This window comes from Ahaetulla prasina, chromosome 6, assembly GCF_028640845.1.
Source record: "Ahaetulla prasina isolate Xishuangbanna chromosome 6, ASM2864084v1, whole genome shotgun sequence".
Lineage (NCBI taxonomy): Eukaryota > Metazoa > Chordata > Lepidosauria > Squamata > Colubridae > Ahaetulla > Ahaetulla prasina.
The window spans coordinates 48,290,995-48,312,775 of record NC_080544.1 but is presented as its reverse complement, the minus strand read 5'-3'; the positions used below and the strand labels follow the sequence as shown (position 1 = coordinate 48,312,775).

At 38.9% G+C, this 21,781-nt stretch overlaps 1 protein-coding gene across 1 annotated transcript in view; it reads left to right on the top strand.

Annotated features, from left to right (window-relative positions):
- Positions 1-5,408: 5,408 nt before the first annotated feature.
- GRK5 (G protein-coupled receptor kinase 5) overlaps positions 5,409-21,781 on the top strand; it is a 165,035-nt gene continuing 148,662 nt past the window's right edge. The window contains exon 1 of the mRNA XM_058188420.1: positions 5,409-5,773. Within this exon, the coding sequence (XP_058044403.1) occupies positions 5,722-5,773 (52 nt within the window). The 5' untranslated portion in view covers positions 5,409-5,721. The remainder of the gene's footprint in view (positions 5,774-21,781) is intronic.

Genomic DNA, 21,781 nt, shown 5'->3' with positions numbered 1-21,781 from the left:
TAGGCCCTGGTCCCAAACTGGCACCATGGGCATAGTTTGGCCTCATGCCCTATCCAAATTTAGTTATTTTTCCATTTCATTCAAAACAAAACAAAACCAAAAACTCTACACAAGGAATGGTAGCATGTTACAAAACATACCGGTAGCAAACACTCAGAGGTCTAATCTTGATTTTCAAGATTGGCTAGATTGCCACTTATTTCTCCAAGCATTTTAAAATATATATATATAACAATAGAAGTGTCTGTGCCTGGTATGCCATGATTTTATTCATCTATCCAGGCAAACAAAACAACAATAAAAGATTCAATGATAGTATTTGGGGTGCGATAGAGAAATTTTACCTTTTAGTAAATTGATTTTTTTATTAGCTAAACTCATTATAGCAGCCATTAGCCAAATGGACACAATACAGTAGGAAATGAGTTTAACTACTAAAAAATAGATGGTTTGAAGGTTTCAGGCAAAATCAGGATTTCTTCACAGATTACAAATGAGAAGGGTTTTACCCACAGTCTCCCAAAAGATGTTTCTTTTAACCCATATTTTTGCTATTCTGCCTCAATGCTGTCGGGCATAAAGAATCGGGACCTTATGTTAAGATTTATTGCTCAAGTTTATACACAAGAATCTAGTCAACTGATGGTTGGCTAAATTGGCACAGCACTAAATTGGCACTAGATATAAGTCAACTGATTTCAAAGGGGGGGCTGGACTTGGAACATTTGTGAACACAAGGATATTAAACTGAGTCCTCTCTTGACACCAGCCTCAGGCTCTGCCCCTTCTTCTAGAAATATTTTCTTGAAGCAATTTTACATGCATCTGGTTGTTGCATGTTATCCTAAATGTTTATGCCATAGATCCCTTATTTTTTTTAGGTTAGTGGGCACATTCCAAATTTTGAAAAACTGTCATTTTTAATTGACAGTTAACAGTTTATTTTGTTAGTCCAATTCTCTGGGATTGCCAGATAACCTGAACCGTGAGTCAGTTGACTAAAATATGGTTTAGGAGCCTGTGGTTCATTGCTTTGTGCAAACTCACCCATTAGCTAATTAGGTTACTTTAGGTCAACTATTATTTTTCAACCCAAACAATCTCATACCTATCTTTGTTTTATGGAAGCAGGATTATCTTAAATTCCTAGAGATGTGTGACATACATCCAATACATATAATTAAAGATTTTGATGTGTATTATCAGTTGGAAATTATATTAGGCCTCATAATGGCTGTGACGTGAAATCATATATTTTTGTTTCATGCTGCATAGTAGAATATTCCTAATAACAGCTTCATGTCTTGCCACTCTATAATTCAATCCATGATCAAAATACTATTTCCAAGTAACAATATTTCCAAATATGCATAACTTCTGAATGGTTAGTCATATTTACTTGGAATTTTTAGTTATTATATTAATTAAGGAAGACAGATTCCTAGCTATCAAACTGAATATGTATAATTAAGAGTATCATTTTACCACCAGATAAATCCTTTTGTCTCAACAAATAGCAGTACCTGGTTAATGTCATCTGGGGTCAGAAATCAATCAAGGTCAGACCTGGATAGTACTTGAATGGAAGACCTCTGGGGACAGTTAGGATGTTAAGTTAGACTGAAGGGAAAAAATGACAAACCCTCCACTTGTGTTTCAAAGAAATCTGCATGAACTTGCCCATGAAATCAGCAGTACTTTCTTTGCTTTATATGCTTTTTTTTTTACATTACAGCTATTCACACAAACACAGAGGCACAAACTGATTTTAGTTTAGCGTATTTGGGTGAGACACAGGGGTGAAATCCAGCAGGTTCTAACAGGTTCTGGAGAACCGGTAGCGTAAATTTTGAATAGTTTGGAGAACCGGCAAATACCACCTCTGGCGTGCTCCAGAATGGGTTGGGAATGGAGATTTTGTAATATCCTTCCCCTGGAGTGGGGTGGGAATGGAGATTTTGCAATATACGTCCCCTGCCACGCCCACCAAGCCACGCCCACAGAACTGGTAGGGAAAAATTTTGGATTTCACCCCTGGTGAGACCATCCTATAGCACTAGTTTGCTTCAGTATATCATGAAAACCTAGGATAAATAAAACATTCATTTGGAAGATTGTCCGAGGCAAGACAGGAGCGACAGTACAGGTAGTCCTCAAGTTATGACTAATTGTGACCAGAATTTTCATCCCTAAACAATGCAGTCATAAAGCATGATGTCATGTGACTGCATTGCTTAACAACAGTAATGCCAGCTGTCATTAACTGAATCCACCCTAATCCAAGCCACTTCTAGCTTGGTTCCTCCCAGCCCTGATCTCAGTAAGATAAAGGACTGTCTCCTTTTAACTACCCCACAACCACCTAACTCCCCACATCTCTATCTCTGTTTTGGATTCCTTGTAACTTTGTTGCTTGTATCATTATGATTTATACTGATATTGATTGTTTCCTGATTGGTTATTTGTAGCCTATGACTATCATTAAGTGTTGTATCATTAAGTGTTAAATTTGTACCCTATGACTATCATTAAGTGTTGTAAGTGTTGTACCTTGATGAAGGTATCTTTTCTTTTATGTACACTGACAAATTCCTTGTGTGTCCAATCACACTTGGCCAATAAAAATTCTATTCTATTCTATTCTATTCTATTCTATTCTATTCTATTCTATTCTATTCTATTCTATTCTTGCACTAACTTGTCACCCTGCACTGCCAACTTTGCTGCCTCCAATTTGCTCATCCTAGCACCCTGCCAATTTTGTCACCCTGCACTCACTGACCTTCATTTTTGATGACACCATTACAGGATCTAAGAGTTTTAGATAACTATCATTTGGCCTCCAACCATTTTAGGGAAGGTTGTTAAGACAATTGTGGCAGACAAACTTCACAGTGCTCCAGAAGTGGAAGGTTATTTGAACCTTTTTCAGGCAGGGTTCAGATCCAGATATGGGACAATTGAACCATTAGTGAGTCCCTTGGGTGACTTTGGTTGGGACCTGGATCAGAGCTGTGCATTGCTCTTCATCCTTTTGGATCTCTCAGTGACTTTTGATACCATCAACAGTGATAATTTACTGAACCACATATGGATTTGGGAACAAAGACCTTGTTTGTAGTGGTTCTGCTTCTTTCTCCATTGGTTTTAGGCATTTTGTAGCTATTTTGTGAAGGGCTTTGAGAGGTTAACCCAATGGATATGTGGGGTGTCACAGGACTTGGTCCTCTTTCCCAGTACTTTAACATCTATATGAAACCGCAGGGCAAGATCATCCAGCAGTTTGGGATGCTCATATTAGCTAACTTAACCATAAGGGAGATCTTTCTGATGCCCTATGAGTGCTTGGAGGCTGTAAAGATCTAGATAGGAGAGGAGACATTGAAGCTGAATCCAAGTAGGACAGAATTCATGTTCCAATACTGTAGGTGTTTTCTGTCAATGCCAGTGTTATTGTTGTATAGGCAAGGGAGCATTGTCATAAAGGAACAGCTTTGGAATCTGGAGGTCCTTCAGGGCTTATGTGTGATGGATTTTATCTATGAAGGGAAGTGGTGTGATAGACTATAGTGAAGAGCAGCTTCCAGGAAGGAGGAAGCACATTCCAAGGAATCGGACAAGACAAGAGGTAACAAAGACTGGAGCTGGATCAGAGAGAGAGATTTAGGATAGCCAGTCCTAGAATTTTCCCAAGTATATCTGTTAGGGTTGAAGTACCGTAGTATAGCATTCATCGGACAAAATGCTGTATGGTATAAGTAAATAAAAGAAATAAACTTCAGTTGGGTTGTTCTGTGTTATTCTTGGGCTGGGCCTGACAAAACAGTAGAAGCTATGGCTAAAGGATTTTGCCAGCTTTGGCTGAAGTGCCAATTGCCATCCTATCTGATTCAAGAAGACCTAGCTATATGTCCAGTAACTCATACTTTCATTACCTCCTAATTGGACTACTGCAGTGTGCTTTACATGCAGTTTACAGAATTCAGGAACTGCAACTAGTCCACGTTTTTATTGCTTGTCTACTTATTGGCTCCTGAAGTTGGAAGCGCACACTGAGGGTCCTTCATTGGTGGCCAGTTGGTGCCTGGATATAAATAAAGGTTCTAGATTTGACTTAAAAACTCTCCATGACTTGGCACCTGGACACTTGCAGGACTGCTTGCTCTAGCCAGAATCAGCCTGAGTCCTTGGAAAGAGCAACTTCTTGTGGTCTCCATCCAGTAGTGGGTTCCACTTACCTTCGTTACCAGTTTGGAACTGTGAGCATGTGTACATGGCGCTTCTGAGCATGCACAGAACCTTCTGCGCATGCACAAAGCGTCTGTGATGACGTCCGGGTGGGTGTACAGAGCCTCCTGCTGCTGCTACCAGATTGCCCAAACCAGGGAAAACTGGTAGAAACTCACCACTGTCTCCATCTCTCCAGAAACTAGGCTAAAACGTAGCTCTGGGCTATAGCCTTTAGGGAAATGACTGAAAATTGAATTTTTCAGAGGGCATTATGCTACCTTTTTGTTTTCCTTGTTTGTTGCTTTCATTGGGATTTTCTGATGCCATTATTTGTTTAAACCATAACCTGGATAATTTAACTGTAGTATTTTATGCACCCAATTTTGTCCGAATGCAGCAAATTATAAGTTTAATCAATTTAAAAAAAATGGGTTCATTAGTGTTCAGTCAACATGGTTAAAGCAAGCCATATAGTCTAAACTCATAGATCAACAAGTCCTCTTTTTCCTAAAACCTTAGTGGAGCTCAAGGTGCTAAAACGATCCACAGGCATTGTGCCTAATTCATTTGGCTTCCATGTCATTTATTTTCGTTGTTCAGGTAACAGGAACTTGTGCACATAGAAACATAACAGCATTTGAGGAGCTGTCAAAATATTTTCACCAGCAGCTTATTTCATTAAACCAAAGCAGCAGATTGATAGTCCTGGAACGGATTATGAATCATGATGGTCTTTCCTCCGTTCAACCGTGAGAATTATAAAAAAAAAATTTAAAAAAAGAAACCAGACTATTTCCGCTTCCCTTTATACTCTGGAGTTGCTCCATCATCCTTACCCCAGGAAAGCATCTGAAAAACCTGATCGGGCATCGGCGTGCTCACCCGCCCCCCCCCCCCGGACCGCCTGCATGTGCTTTGCAAGGAACGGATGCTGGCTGTAAACCCCATCGCCTCCCCCCGCCCACCCCAACCATTACAAAAAAAAAAAAAAACTACGTCTCCCGACACGCTCAGAGGAACGAGCCAGCTGTTGAGCATGGCGCTTGCGCAATGCTGCGGAACCCGCTTCGTAGTACCACACCCCCGCGGAGGGAGGGAGAGAAGCCCGCCCATCTGAAACCTTCCCAACAGAGGAGGAGGGGGCCCGGTGAGAGGGTGGGCTTTTCCTTTTTTTTTTGCTTTTACATGTAGGCGCCCAGAATGGAGTAAGCGAGATCCGCGAAGCGGAGGGGAGAAAGAGTTTCGGGCTGGAGGAGGGCGAGGGAGGGAAGCAGGCGGGCAAGCCAGCCGGCCAAGCCAAGCCAACGAGCGAGCAAGCGGTGGTTCTTTCTCAAGGCAGGACCTCGTCGGAGGAAGCCAGAGAAAGCAACGCAAGAATGCCCTAAGGGCAGGGGGTTGGTGCCGCGCTGCCGTAGTCGGTGAAGACGAAGCGCCAAGTGCCTCTGGAAGCTGCCCATCGTCCGCTGCCGCGCGTCGCGACCGAGCTTGTCAATGGAGCTGGAGAATATAGTGGCCAATACGGTTTTGCTCAAAGCCAGAGAAGGTAAGCTCGCTCGGCGCCAAGCATCTCTCTCCCCTGCCACCCCTCCCTTTGCCCTGTCGCATTTCGACCTGTGCGGAGCGATGCCAAGCGGCGGAGGCGGGAAGGGGATGGGGAAGCTAAGGCGGCATCCTCCGGGATTTCAGCGTGTGCGGTTGATGATCCCCTCGTTCTGGAGTCGAGTTTTGGGGGTTGAACGCGGTGCTTTCAGCCCGGGCTTCGCTTGCGGGAAGCAGAGCTAGGCGTTCCGCTAAGCCGGCTTGAGGAGAAGCGGCTCCTTCTCAAAGATTCGCCGCTGCCACCCTAGCCCAACTCTCCATCTCTTTCACTCTCGCCCCGCAGACGTGCGGGATTTCGCCCTGGATTTATGGCGTTTGGAAAGGTCGGCGGCGAAGGTTCGCTCTCCACGGGTGGAAGCACCCTCTGTCAATCCGAATAGTTCGGGAGCTCGATCGGGATCGACTCAATGGCACGAGGGGTGTGAGTGTGTGTGTCTGCCCAAAAGGGGGGGAGCCACGAGCTATCAGGAGCACGGAGGGGGTCTTCTCGTATTTTAAACCAATGTCATTAAACACGTCACTGAAACTGGCGGAGAAGAAAGGGGAGAGAGCGGTTCAAACGTAGCGAGGGCGGCAGGCAATTACTGAACCTTGCAAACTGCACATGAAAAACCTAACCGGTCCCCCCCCCGTCCCCGTCCCCGTCCCCGTCCCCACCCCCGCAGCTGCACGATAAAGCACCGATTAAAGAATGGGGGAAATCTGGTGGTGGAGGGTTTTTTTTGCATCAGATCCTGGAGTTTGGTGCTATGTGTGCGCATTTGCAAAATAGAACATGTATGGGGCATATTTGGAGCGGGTGAGGGGGGAGAGGGAACCACGCTTTTGCTGTCAGTCCTGAGCGATTAACAGAATTACGGCCATTCCGAACTTCCTCCGTGTTAACGAGTGATTCTGAATCCGTTTTACAACCTTTGGTCGCCTGGGTGAAGAAGAGGGTTTCTCTGCTTCGATGACTGGATACCATCTGGATTTTCGTTCTTTCTTTCCTTCCTGGCTCTTCCTGAACCTCTCCGAAGCGGAAAAGTGATAAAGCTTAGCTCCTGAGCGCGCAGCTTGCAGTCTTTGGAGGGGAGGTTTCATTCACTGCATTTGATGAATGAAAAAGAAAAATCTCCTAACTGGCATCGCGGGTTCCTATAATCTCTTGTAGCTGTGCTTGGAGGTCTTGGGTTTAGCAAATGCTAAGGGAGTGTTTCTTATCTGGGAAATGGGGGGAGGGCTGGGATGAGCAATTGCATCTGCTTCCAGGAAAAGCCATCCCTTTGAGGCATTTGTTTCCCCCTTGTGCCTTATCTACACAGTCTTTTAATCAAAGGGTGGGTGGGGTATTTAAAGTCAGCATCTCTCTCCTTACCTTTCCTTAGCAAACCCACACCTATCTGTTTAAAAATACAGGCTAATGTTCATTGGGCTGAAGATTCTGGTCTAAATTGGATAGGAAAGATTGGATGGATGGCTGCCTCAGGGAGCCTTTTAAGAGTTCCAGAAGTAGTAGTAGAATTAATATAACTTCTATACATTCGAGAAAACTGCTTCTGGTGTTTATGCGGCTGTGTCTCGTAGAGATCTTATCTAATAATCAAAAGTAATTGATCAGCCAGTGAACACAGTCATTACATAATAACCCAGAAGATACTTATGAAATTAATTATTGGGTACAAAAAAAGGTGAGGTAACATGCCAAGGGAGAAAGGTAGGGAAATAATTTGCTTTACTTGAAAAGAGAATCTGATAACTGTTTCTTACAAGATCTTCATCTCCTGTGAATCCTTACATGTTGATTAAAGCTTTCAGTCTAATGTTTCTATATGCTTGAATTGAGGATTAAAAATAAATGAGTCTCATCTCAGCCCTAGTGGATCCCTAGAATCAGGCCATAGTATTTCTAAGCAAGGAAGGAAATCTAGTTGCTGACTGAATGCTAAGAGAGAAAAGTGATCTCCGAACATCTGTGAGGAGCCACCTTGTGGCAGAACATTATTAAGCACCTTAAGGCTTGAGAAAAACTTCCAAACCTTATACCAGTATGTAAAATGTGTTTCTGTGTGGAATAAATATATGACTATTAGATGGTTGAGGATATAAATATTGCCTTCTTTATATTCATGTAAAGAATGTAAAGAAAACAATGAATGTCTTTAATTTGTAAGGGTGCTTTAAGTACTGGGTGATGATCCTCATACAGAGTTTTTATTTGTTTCTTCATTTGCTGAGTACTAGATCAGGATTTTTCTTTTCTTTTTTTTCAGATTGCAGAATCTGCTATTTAAAAAAAAATCCCAGACCCACCTCGCCAGGTCAGATAGTGTTTTAATGGTAGAAAATTGGCTGCATCCAAGTGATTTCCTTCCTTCCTTCCTTCCATCCTTCCTTCCTTCTGTCCTTCCTTCCTTCCTTCCTTCCTTCCTTCCATCCATCAATCCTTCCTTCCTTCCTTCCTTCCTTCCTTCCTTCCTTCCTTCCTTCCTTCCTTCCTTCTGTCTAGTGGACCCTTAGGATTCCCTAGAATGCAGTTTGAAAAACCTGTCCTAGACAATGTGTGAAGTGAAGCTTACAAACTATGGGCTCTTGGGTTATCCGTTATAATAGAACTTCAAGAATGATTCACCCAGTATATTATGGTTTTTTTAAAACATGCTGTTTTGACAAACCTTATGCTTCAGACATTATTCGCGTGTTCTGTCATGTGAGTACATTTCATGCTTTTCTTCCCAGAAGACCTAGGGGACTGTGTAGTGAAAAAGCAATGTCTGAATTGGCTCTTGTCGTCTGTCCTGATGATGGATTTTGACTTGACAAACTGTCTTCAGAGATTACATATTTCTTTGATTCTATTTTATATTACTTTATTTGCACAAAGGTTTCTGGGCTCTGAGGATGCAGTCTTGGATATTACCTTTTTATGGATATAAGTATTAGTGCAATTGTTGCAAAGGAAGATTACCATGAGTGCGTGAAACAGAACTTGATATGTGTAGTGATAAATGGGTATACTTTATCTTGTTCTATTATTTCATTTATACAAAACTATACTGATGACAAATGTTCATAGGGTTTCTGTACCAAGCTGTCTAGCACAATGTACTGAACGGCCATTTTTCCACTTTCAGAAAAAAAAATCATGATTTGCTCCTCGCCTGATCTTTTTAATCTGAATTATCTATTTTTTTAACCATATTTAATTTCATTTTATTGTTTTGGTTTTATTGGTAGTTATTTCCAAGAGCCCTATATATAGAAATGTAGGATGGAAATAAATTAATAAACATTTCATTCCATGAGAAATAGATGAAGATAATTGGGACTTCCATCTGAGATGAGCTTCAGTGACAGAGACTCTCTTAGTCTTTATAGGATTAGAACATTTTTAGTGGATTATAATTCAACATATCTGAAAGGTAACAAGAACAACACTGGATTCAATGATTGTAGTACAGTTCTATTTATAAAGGGTGGGTCTTTCAGTTTATAGCTGATTTCCCAATGAATTTCATACCAATTCAAAACGTAGGGTAATAAATATATATATCTTTGCCATCATGTTAGATCATATGTGAAAAGCTGTTTGGTGAAATTTTTAAATTGTTTAATGTAGATCTTCCTTGGATATATTCTAAAATGTCTAAAATTTCCAAAGGGTGTTTAGGAAATAAATCAGTCAGCCTAGCACCTATTGTGCAATAGTAGTTTAGTACTTTGGTTCTGTTGTTAGAATTTATGTTTTTGGTATAAACTACTGGGAATTTATTTTTTTTAGTATGATGGTATCTAAATATAATAAAATAACCAGTGGATCTAATGATAACATAATAAAGCAAACTGTGGATCTCCAGATGTCTCTCAGTTGACAGTCACAATGTATTTGGAGAGCACCAGGTTCAGAAAGGAAATACAGGAGAGTGCATTTTAGTTAGCACTTTTAAAAAATCAGTTAATGGAATTATGGACTGCATTCTTATGCAGATCTTTATGGACACAGGAACAGCATTTCAGTTTTCAGCTGTTTAATCGTACTATAGCTTATTGAATTTTAGCTATAATTTGAAAATAATAATTATTTCATAATTATTTATATGCACAGTATATATAGGACCGAAATATATATCAAAAACATCTGTATGGGTGTATTTTTGTATGTATATGTATGTACATATGTGTATACATCACACATAGTATAAAGAAGTAAGACAGAAACTAAAATTACTGTAACAAGAACTAACATAAAGAGAAGGGAACAAAAAGAAAAAGACGAAGCCAAAAATGTAGAAAAAAGAAAGAAAATCTAAATAAGTTATTTCCAATTTTCTTTTATAAGTTATAAGTACAAATGTAAATTAACCTTTTGCTCTATGATTATAACTTTACTTACATTTTTCTATAATTATTTCTTTTAAGCATTATATCATGCTTTCATTTTTTTTCCTGTTTCATGTAAAAAATCAATAAGGTTTACACTCAGTTTTAAGCATAGGCAATATATTTTCTTTAACAAAGCTGCCAATTTGGCTATCTTCATAATCCCTTCTTATATTGTATCTAAAATTGAATCTTTATACCTTTGTGCATATAATAATCTTACTGCAGTTATCGTATATAAAAAGTTCCATGATTTTATTCCAACTGTTTATTGATCAGTCTTTAAAGTCATCTATATTTTACCTGTTTTGTGTCTCCAGCCAGCATGATAAAACTCTTGTTGGTTACATTTCCAGCATAAATTTGTACCTTATATATTCTATGCAATTTGTCAGTGATATATACGAGCAATACATCATTGTATAAAAATTATCTTTAAAAATATAGTAATGTATATTTCAGTTCTTTCAACCACCTGTTTTCCCACTATTCCATTTGTATATTCTAAGAAACAAATACTTGTTCTATTTCACATTTCAATAAAAATTGATAAATTTTGTCAACACATTTATCATCTGTAAACAATCCTGTTTCAAATTCAATCTTATATAGTTCAATATTAAAAATTATTTTACCTACTTCATATTTTTCTAATAATGGTACATAAGAAAACCATTGACATGTGTATCCTTCTTCTGCCAACTCTTCTCTTGATTTTATTTACATTCTTCTGGCAATATTCTGGTATATCAGAGTTAGTTAATCATTTATGTTATTTATCATTTCTCCTCTATAAAATACTTCTTGTATTTGGAAGCCACAAAGGTATTTTTGGGCATAACCTAGATTTATATCTATTCCATATTGTGAATATGGACTCTAACTCAAGAGCCATAGTGGTGCGGTGGTTAGAATGCAGGATTGCAGGCTAATTCTGCTTACTGCCGATTGCCAGCAGTTCAGCAGTTCAAATCTCACGAGGCTCAAGTTTGACTCAGCCTTCCATCCTTCCGAGGTCCGTAAAATGAGAACCCAGAATGTTGGAGGCAATAAGCTGACTCCGTAAATCACTTAGAGAGGGCTGTGAAGTGATATATAAGCCCAAATGCTAAATGCTATTGCTAACAAAATTATTTTTAAAGTTACATTAACCCTAGTTTCTCATAACACAAATATTCATGTCACCCTTAAGTAAAGTCCTAACTTCAAAAGCTTTCTATTTCTCATCAGTATCTATTCTTCCATCCAAACTAACCAACAAGATGCAAAGTATCATTTCAAGTCAAGTAAACCCAATTGTCCTGTTTCTTTTAGACCTTATAAAATATTTAACTTGTTTCTTTCTCTGCTACACAAATTTAGATTTATATTTCAGCCATTATTTAGTTGGTACATTAGACGTCAAAATAGATATAATAGTGTGTTTTATATATATACATAAGCATTTTATATATAAGCATTTTATATATATACATAAGCATATACATTGCCTGTATAAAGTCCTAGATTCACTTTGTGATGCTTCCAAGGAGAGCTGTGACATATTCTTGCCTGTCATTTTTGAGACTGACTGCTGGTCAGTGTAGATAATAACAGTATCAACCAATTACGTGGACAAATCTGCTGCCCATGTTTCTATTGTTAACTTTTGAAAAACATGCATGAGTAAGCTAACTAATTTTTCAAATACACATTATCTCCAAACTGCATTATGAACACTACTATAAAAACAAAGTTTGTCTCCTGTCTTAATCATCTTATTTTTCAGCAACTTGGCCTCATCTATCAGAATTTAAAGCAAAATACTTTTTATCACAAGCTCCAGCATTTGCAGCTAAATATAATCTGAAATGTAGCCATGTCATACCTGGCCAGCAAAAATCTGAATCATTACTGAATATCAGCAGAGAGATGTAGAAAAACTTAACTTTTTGCTCCCATCTAGTGGTTGTCTTGGTTTTTGCAATCCAATTAGGAACTGTCTAATTCTATGTTAGCTTTAGCTTAAAGCTACGTTAGCTTTAAGAAAAGATATTCAGTATTTTGGATATCAAAGAAAAAAATAGTTGATAGAAGAAATCAATTCAGAATTATCATTTGAGAAATAAGTTCCCAGGTTCAAATTATTGTAAAGACATTATATCAATAACTCACAGTCAAGAAAAGTCTATAATGCTGGAAAAGATGGAAAAAAAGAGGGGTAGAAGGCAACTAGGGACAAGGTGTATCCACTTGATTACTGCAATGATTGGGGCACTATTGAAGGACATAAAGGGCCAAATCATCCTGGAAAGAGTCTACCGGTGTGTCCCAAAGGTGCTTTCTTTCAACCATACCCAGACGACTTGAGAATCTCCATAGACATATACCTATGTGGTTGCCAAGATTCAAAATTAACACATAACTGGGGGGGGGGAAATCACTCAACATTTCTATAAAATAATGTACTGCACACACATATAAAAGCTCAGTTGTAGGTGTTAAGACGAATAAAACAAGTTATGTAAAAAAGATTTTAGAAGTCCCAATGTTCTAAAATGCACTTGTGTAGACATTCAAGATAACTGCTTGCTTAGAGGCGATGGAGTTTGAAAAATGAGTGTTGTAGTGCTCACACAGCTTTTAGACTATTTCTGAGAAATAGATTAGAAGATTAATGTAATAGAGGGAAAGATTCATCTTTTCCAATTTTGCTTTTGCCTTCCAGCTTAAATACAGTAGCTTAACACAGAGTACAGTAGCTTAAGTACAGAGCTAAATAACTGGAGACGATAGTTCATAAATTCGAAATGAATAACCTGTTTAACTTAATCCCATTGTGAACAGGATGTTTTATATATCTAATCTTTATTGATCTATCAGAAAATGCATAGTTTATAAAATATTGTTCAAACACAATTACAATAAAGAAATAGCAATGTCCTACTACTATTATTTAAATTTTTATACCGCCCTGAGTCCTTCGGGAGAAGGGCGGTATAAAAATTTAAATAATAAATAAATAAATAAATAAATAAATAAATACTACCCAAACTTCATTTTGGAAATCTTTCTATAACTGTTCTCAGTTTTAAGTTGGGCAGCCAATCCATGAACTGCAGATGACCTATCTGCATGCCACTAGTAGATCCCAGGGCATCTCATAATAGATTAGGGCCAGCTTTTGGGAGTTCTGTTTTGGATGAATTATGGGACAAAATTGAGACATTTTGATCATACAGTGTCTATTTCAGTGACATACCACCAGCCACACCCCTTATGGCTCAGAAGCAGGAAGAAACAAGAAACAAAACTATGGTCAGCAAGTTGCCTAATCCTTTGCTCAACCAAAATGTAAATTTTAGCTTAGCATGACCTATGAATTCAGCCATTGTGATTTGTCTGTCAGAGTTTATGGTTTGATGCATATTTATCTCTAGTCCTTGTGCTTTCTTCTCAAGCCATAATTAAATAAAACATGACCCGATGCAATTTGTAAGCCTGGTCATGATGTTTAACAATAAACTTTACAAGTGTTTTCTGGACTGTGAGCTGTGAGTAGTCATTATTGGCAGTGTTTACCCTCAATAACTGAAGAAATTGAAAGCGGTTTCCATTACAGCTTCTGAAACTGAATGCCGTTTTAGTAGAATGGTTTTAAACTTCATCTAATGGGAAAGATATGAGATCAGTCTTCTTGTACTTAAACTGTCAAGTTTATTTGTCTTCATTTGTCAAAAGCTGATATCTGTTCATATGTTAAGTTCTATTAGCTTGAGTATCAAGTGATTGTACAGTATGTACAAATATACTATCCATGTGTAATATAAGGAGTGAAATGCATGTAATGCATTCACGTCTATGCAACTATCCAACTGCTAATTCTCCAATAACTGGATCCAAAATCCCAAGGAAATGATGTAGAGTCAATAACATAAGGAATAAAAAATAAAACAACAGTATAAATGATTTGACACAGACTCAGCAAGCTTGTTTATGATAAACTTTTCTAGTAAAATATTTTTTTAAACTTTGTATTTTGACTATAGTTTTCAGAAGGATAACCCCACAAGTCTTTTGCTGTCATCTGAAGCAGAGTACTGTAAGCCCTGAAAGCATATGCTATAGTTAATCATCAAAGGCTCTCATCTGTATTTACCAATACTTCTCCATAAGCAGTGAAAATGAATTGGAATGTTTATCATGTGGCACAAGGTTTGCAGCCCCAGGGCCACTTAACACCAAAATACATGGATATGGATTCCTGACCTTTCCAGACAAGAACTTCTAACATAATATTTGATTTAGCTGAAGAGGAAATAAAAGAACACATGATGAAAGAATAGCCATAATACAGTTTATTATAATTAAATACAAATGAAATACATTTAGTTCTTGCCTGGGCTTTATCTGCAACTTTCCTTGCCTGTGGTCCTAAGCTAGGTGTGTGGGGGGGGAACATTTGCGATCTAGTGCTTCTGTTTTCTGAAAGAAGGTTTCGTCACTCCATCCTGGCCAAGATATTACATCACAGCAGGATGCAGAATTTCTGCAATCTTTTTTTTTAAAGTCAGTGCCTTTAACGTGTTTTTTACAAGATTATGTGGTTTGAGTAGAAGAGCTGCAGCCTTCCAAAGCTGTATGTTCATTGGGTGGTAGTTATGCAAGACTTTGCATGACTAAAAGGGAAGCCAGACCTATACAGGAAAGCAGAATTTCAAATACTCCATTTCAACTATATATCTCTGTAGAGCTGTATTCTTGGGCTTGAAGGGGTTATAAAGCAAGTAAAATCCCATGAAAACATTGAGACTACCAAATCCAGACATGGTAGTCTTTATAGATCATCTGTGTTGATTCCAGTTCTGTCTAGCATCTGTTTGGGAAGACTTCCTGAGTGTTCTGTGTTAATAGCAAGGTTTGGTCTTTAACATAAAGAATCATATTATATAGAAATAGATGAACTTATTCTTGGTCCAGATACACTGCACTATATATGGAAACTGGTGAATCCAAGAGATTTATGTGACACCCTTTTGTGTTACTTCCTTCAGCTAAACACTAAATTTGGTTTCCTGCCATTTGGAGCTGAAAAATAATTTTAAAAAATGCTTATCCATTCTGGAAAAAAAATTCAGCTGTATGAAATATTCTATTTTCTCCAATGTTGTGCTTCTAAGTGTGTTATGATATAATACCCATTGTTTTGCAATATAGAACGGGGATTAGGTGATTGAAACCATTTAGATACAAGATGCTATCCTTTAATTTCAGTTCCAGTACATTTAATGCGTGCAGCAAAATCCTTGCTTTGCCAGTCAGTCTCTTTGAGCCCAACTCACCTCACAGCTCTTTTGGGTTAAATAGGAGGAGGAAGGAGTATTAGGTATGTTCACCATCCCGAGTTATTTATAAAATTTAAAACAAATAAATAAAATATGTAAGTCACCTTAATGATGTTCTTTAATATTGGATTTGGAAGGTTTGTACAAGAAGGAGTTGTCACATGCCAATGGCAGGAATGAAAACTTCAAGAACTGAAAATTACCAGCAGTTGTTACCTCCTGCTATGAGATTAAAGGTAATTTTTTCACACCACCATTGTGTGACAGCTTGTCATTGTGACAGCTGATGAAACAGGGGTTCACCATTTTGATCCAGAAACAAAGCACCAGTGCATGGAATATCATTATAAAGCTTTACCTGCAAGGGAAAAAAAATGTTCCATAGCTTGGTTTCCCATAGTTTCCCTGTAGTAGGAATTATGGGGTTTTCTAAAAAATTCAAATGGTGTTATTCATATAAATTTCCTTGAACTTGGCACTACTATTGACATAGAGCACTACATTGTATCATTAAAAACTTTGATCAAACAATATTTGGAAATACAAGAAGGAGAGTGTGCTACAAGATGACAACACGAGACCTTGTACTTCCTGAGCCACCCAAGAGACAATTGCGAAGTGAGACTAAACCATTTTATTTCAGCTGCATACAGTCTCTGGTGCCGTGTGAGTTCCAACTTTTCCTACAATTGGAGAAATACTTTCATGAACATCTACTTGACTAAAAGGCTTTGGTTGAAGACACAAAACATGGGGTGAAGTGATGGCTTAAAGAAGCTAGTTCATTGTTGACAGAAATGTAACTAGCAGTGGTGTTTATGTGAAAAAATAAATACAGTTAACAAAAGAACTCATTTTGAAGCTTTTTGTGTGTGTGTTTCATTAATTAAAATATCCCTATGTAACCTAAATTATGGGGGTGGAGACGTTACTTGTCATGCAACCCTTGTACAATCCATGAATTCTGTGGCTTTACCACTTCATTCCGAAAAGGCTAAGCAGGAACAGCAGCAGCTGATTGAAAATATGTCTGCTCTTATCTGATGTGGTGGCAACTCTTTCTAAATTTGGTTTTATCTGTTTTGCACACAAACAGAACACGAGCAATTAGCCAACAAGCTTTGCAGCTGCAAAACACCCTCTGTCCATGTGGAAAAGTCTACTGATGCGTGAACAACTGGAACTAATTAAAGTCATTCTTTTCATTACGGAGTGATCTAAAGAATGTGGTAAAAATGACAACTGCTTGAACCAACAAATATTTAAGTCTCATGGAATTTCTAGATTTTTTTTTTTTAAATAGACTGAAGAATATTTTTTCCTGTGCATGCATGACTTATGAGGCTATATCTCTACAATTCACTGCTCTAGCTTTTTCAGAAGTGTAAAGGAAAGCATTACAGCTTTTTGATCGAAAGGAGCATGGTGTGATTACTCAGAGCTGGCATCACCACTGCCTGCTGCAGGGGTTATTCAGGTGTCAAACCAGATTTGCAACCTTTGGCCTGCTTCCTCTTTTTTAGAAGGCAAATAATTTGTACTCATGTCCTAGCTTTACAGGACAGTTGATTCTTGCTACTGTATGCAATTGGCATCCTTCCAGAGTCCGGCTGGGAACACTGGAAACTGCCTCAGACTATTTATCTAGTAGCCCAATATAAATGTTCCTCTCTGATTAGCAGGAGCTCTCTGAAGAAATTTAAATGATTTTCTCCTTATGTATAGTATGTGGTGCATTAGGTAGCGGTTATACTTAAGAGCTTCTGCATATAAAATGTGGGCTTCTTCATTTCTGTAAGGGCAGGTTTACTGACAGGATCTCACTTCTAAACCATCCTTTTTAAATGATGGAAAAGGTTATGTTAGATAGTTCTGTGATAAAATATGAGTTGTCTTGAGACTACCAAATCCAAACATGGTAGTCTTTATAGGGTCACCGGTGTTGAATTCCAGTTCTGTCTAGCATCTATTTGGGAAGACACCCTGAAGCCTTGATGGCGAACCTATGGCACGCATGCCACAGGTGGCACACGGAGCCATATCTGTGGGCATGCGAGCGTTATCCTAGCTCAGCTCTAGTGCGTATGTGCATGCCAGCCAGCTGATTTTTGGGCCTTCCGGGCCTACCGGAAGTTGGGAAACAGGCCGTTTCCAGCCTCTGGAGGGAGGGGTGGGGAAGGCCGTTTTCACCCTCCCCAGGTTCTAAGAAAGTCTCTGGAGCCTGGGGAGAGCAAAAAATGGGCCTACTGGGCCTACTGTGCCATCATGTGCCAAAAGCGGGGGGAGGTCGCATGCCCAAGCCCGGGGGGTGGTGGTGGCCAGGGCACATTGAATTATGGGTGTGGGCCCCCGACCCCCCCCCCCGCGCTCTCCCCATTTTTGGCACACGATGGCAGAAAGGTTAGCCATCACTGCTCTAAAGGTTCTGTGTTAAGAGCAAGGTTGGGTCTTTAACATAAAGAATCATATTATATAGAAATAGATGAACTTATTCTTGGTCCAGATACACTGCACTATATATGGAAACTGGTGAATCCAAGAGATTTATGTGACACCCTTTTGTGTTACTTCCTTCAGCTAAACACTAAATTTGGTTTCCTGCCATTTGGAGCTGAAAAATAATTTTAAAAAATGCTTATCCATTCTGGAAAAAAAATTCAGCTGTATGAAATATTCTATTTTCTCCAATGTTGTGCTTCTAAGTGTGTTATGATATAATACCCATTGTTTTGCAATATAGAACGGGGATTAGGTGATTGAAACCATTTAGATACAAGATGCTATCCTTTAATTTCAGTTCCAGTACATTTAATGCGTGCAGCAAAATCCTTGCTTTGCCAGTCAGTCTCTTTGAGCCCAACTCACCTTTTGGGTTAAATAGGAGGAGGAAGGAGTATTAGGTATGTTCACCATCCCGAGTTATTTATAAAATTTAAAACAAATAAATAAAATATGTAAGTCACCTTAATGATGTTCTTTAATATTGGATTTGGAAGGTTTGTACAAGAAGGAGTTGTCACATGCCAATGGCAGGAATGAAAACTTCAAGAACTGAAAATTACCAGCAGTTGTTACCTCCTGCTATGAGATTAAAGGTAATTTTTTCACACCACCATTGTGTGACAGCTTGTCATTGTGACAGCTGATGAAACAGGGGTTCACCATTTTGATCCAGAAACAAAGCACCAGTGCATGGAATATCATTATAAAGCTTTACCTGCAAGGGAAAAAAAATGTTCCATAGCTTGGTTTCCCATAGTTTCCCTGTAGTAGGAATTATGGGGTTTTCTAAAAAATTCAAATGGTGTTATTCATATAAATTTCCTTGAACTTGGCACTACTATTGACATAGAGCACTACATTGTATCATTAAAAACTTTGATCAAACAATATTTGGAAATACAAGAAGGAGAGTGTGCTACAAGATGACAACACGAGACCTTGTACTTCCTGAGCCACCCAAGAGACAATTGCGAAGTGAGACTAAACCATTTTATTTCAGCTGCATACAGTCTCTGGTGCCGTGTGAGTTCCAACTTTTCCTACAATTGGAGAAATACTTTCATGAACATCTACTTGACTAAAAGGCTTTGGTTGAAGACACAAAACATGGGGTGAAGTGATGGCTTAAAGAAGCTAGTTCATTGTTGACAGAAATGTAACTAGCAGTGGTGTTTATGTGAAAAAATAAATACAGTTAACAAAAGAACTCATTTTGAAGCTTTTTGTGTGTGTGTTTCATTAATTAAAATATCCTATGTAACCTAAATTATGGGGTGGAGACGTTACTTGTCATGCAACCTTGTACAATCCATGAATTCTGTGGCTTTACCACTTCATTCCAAAAGGCTAAGCAGGAACAGCAGCAGCTGATTGAAAATATGTCTGCTCTTATCTGATGTGGTGGCAACTCTTTCTAAATTTGGTTTTATCTGTTTTGCACACAAACAGAACACGAGCAATTAGCCAACAAGCTTTGCAGCTGCAAAACACCCTCTGTCCATGTGGAAAAGTCTACTGATGCGTGAACAACTGGAACTAATTAAAGTCATTCTTTTCATTACGGAGTGATCTAAAGAATGTGGTAAAAATGACAACTGCTTGAACCAACAAATATTTAAGTCTCATGGAATTTCTAGATTTTTTTTTTTTAAATAGACTGAAGAATATTTTTTCCTGTGCATGCATGACTTATGAGGCTATATCTCTACAATTCACTGCTCTAGCTTTTTCAGAAGTGTAAAGGAAAGCATTACAGCTTTTTGATCGAAAGGAGCATGGTGTGATTACTCAGAGCTGGCATCACCACTGCCTGCTGCAGGGGTTATTCAGGTGTCAAACCAGATTTGCAACCTTTGGCCTGCTTCCTCTTTTTTAGAAGGCAAATAATTTGTACTCATGTCCTAGCTTTACAGGACAGTTGATTCTTGCTACTGTATGCAATTGGCATCCTTCAGAGTCCGGCTGGGAACACTGGAAACTGCCTCAGACTATTTATCTAGTAGCCCAATATAAATGTTCCTCTCTGATTAGCAGGAGCTCTCTGAAGAAATTTAAATGATTTTCTCCTTATGTATAGTATGTGGTGCATTAGGTAGCGGTTATACTTAAGAGCTTCTGCATATAAAATGTGGGCTTCTTCATTTCTGTAAGGGCAGGTTTACTGACAGGATCTCACTTCTAAACCATCCTTTTTAAATGATGGAAAAGGTTATGTTAGATAGTTCTGTGATAAAATATGAGTTGTCTTGAGACTACCAAATCCAAACATGGTAGTCTTTATAGGGTCACCGGTGTTGAATTCCAGTTCTGTCTAGCATCTATTTGGGAAGACACCCTGAAGCCTTGATGGCGAACCTATGGCACGCATGCCACAGGTGGCACACGGAGCCATATCTGTGGGCATGCGAGCGTTATCCTAGCTCAGCTCTAGTGCGTATGTGCATGCCAGCCAGCTGATTTTTGGGCCTTCCGGGCCTACCGGAAGTTGGGAAACAGGCCGTTTCCAGCCTCTGGAGGGAGGGGTGGGGAAGGCCGTTTTCACCCTCCCCAGGTTCTAAGAAAGTCTCTGGAGCCTGGGGAGAGCAAAAAATGGGCCTACTGGGCCTACTGTGCCATCATGTGCCAAAAGCGGGGGGAGGTCGCATGCCCATGCACGGGGGGTGGTGGTGGTGGTCAGGGCACATTGAATTATGGGTGTGGGCACGCGACCCCCCCCCCCGCGCTCTCCCCATTTTTGGCACACGATGGCAGAAAGGTTAGCCATCACTGCTCTAAAGGTTCTGTGTTAAGAGCAAGGTTGGGTCTTTAACATAAAGAATCATATTATATAGAAATAGATGACCTTATTTTTGGTCCAGATACAGTGCACTATATATGAAAACTGGTGGATCCAAGAGATTTACTTGACTCCCTTTTGTGTTACCTCCTTCAGCCAAAGTTTTTGTTTCCTCCAATTTGGAGCTGAGAAATAATGTTTAAAATGCTGATCCATTCTGGAAGGAATTTTCAGCTGTATAAAAGTATTATTCCCCCACCCCAATCTTGTGCTTCTGAATTTGCTATGGTATAATATCCATCATGTATGTATGTATGTATGTATGTATGTATGTATGTATGTATGTATTGTATGGCATAAATAATGAAAACTTTTGCAATATAAAATAGGGATGAGGTGATTAAAACCATTTAGAAGAAGCTATCTTTTAATTTCAGTTTCAGGATATTTATATTTAATATATGTAGCATCCAATCCTGCTATTTGCCGTATATAGTATTCACAATATTGTGAAAAATACTATTTTCCAAGCCAGTATTTTTGGAATTGTACCTCTTAATTTAGCAGCAAGATTTTGTAGTTCAAGGAAATTAAGGAGAAGATACATGATCTTACTTATTTTGGAAAGTGAGACCTTAGAAAAAGTGCAAAGACCAGCTAAGATGATTAAGGGCCTGGAGACGAAAACATATGAAGAACGGTTGGAGGAATTGAGTATGGCTAGTCTTGAGAAAAGAAGGACTAGGGGTGACATGTAGCATTGTTCCAGTATTGAGGGGCTGCCAAAATGAAGAGGAGGTCAACTTATTTTCCAAAGCACCAGAAGGCAAGACAAGAAACAAGGGATGGGAACTAATCAAGGAAAGAAACAACCTCGAATTAAGGAGAAACTTCCTAACAGTGAGAACAATGAACCAGTAAACCAGCTTTGCCTTCAGAAGTTGTGGGTGCTTCATCACAGGAGGTATTTAAGAAGAGACGAGACAGCCAC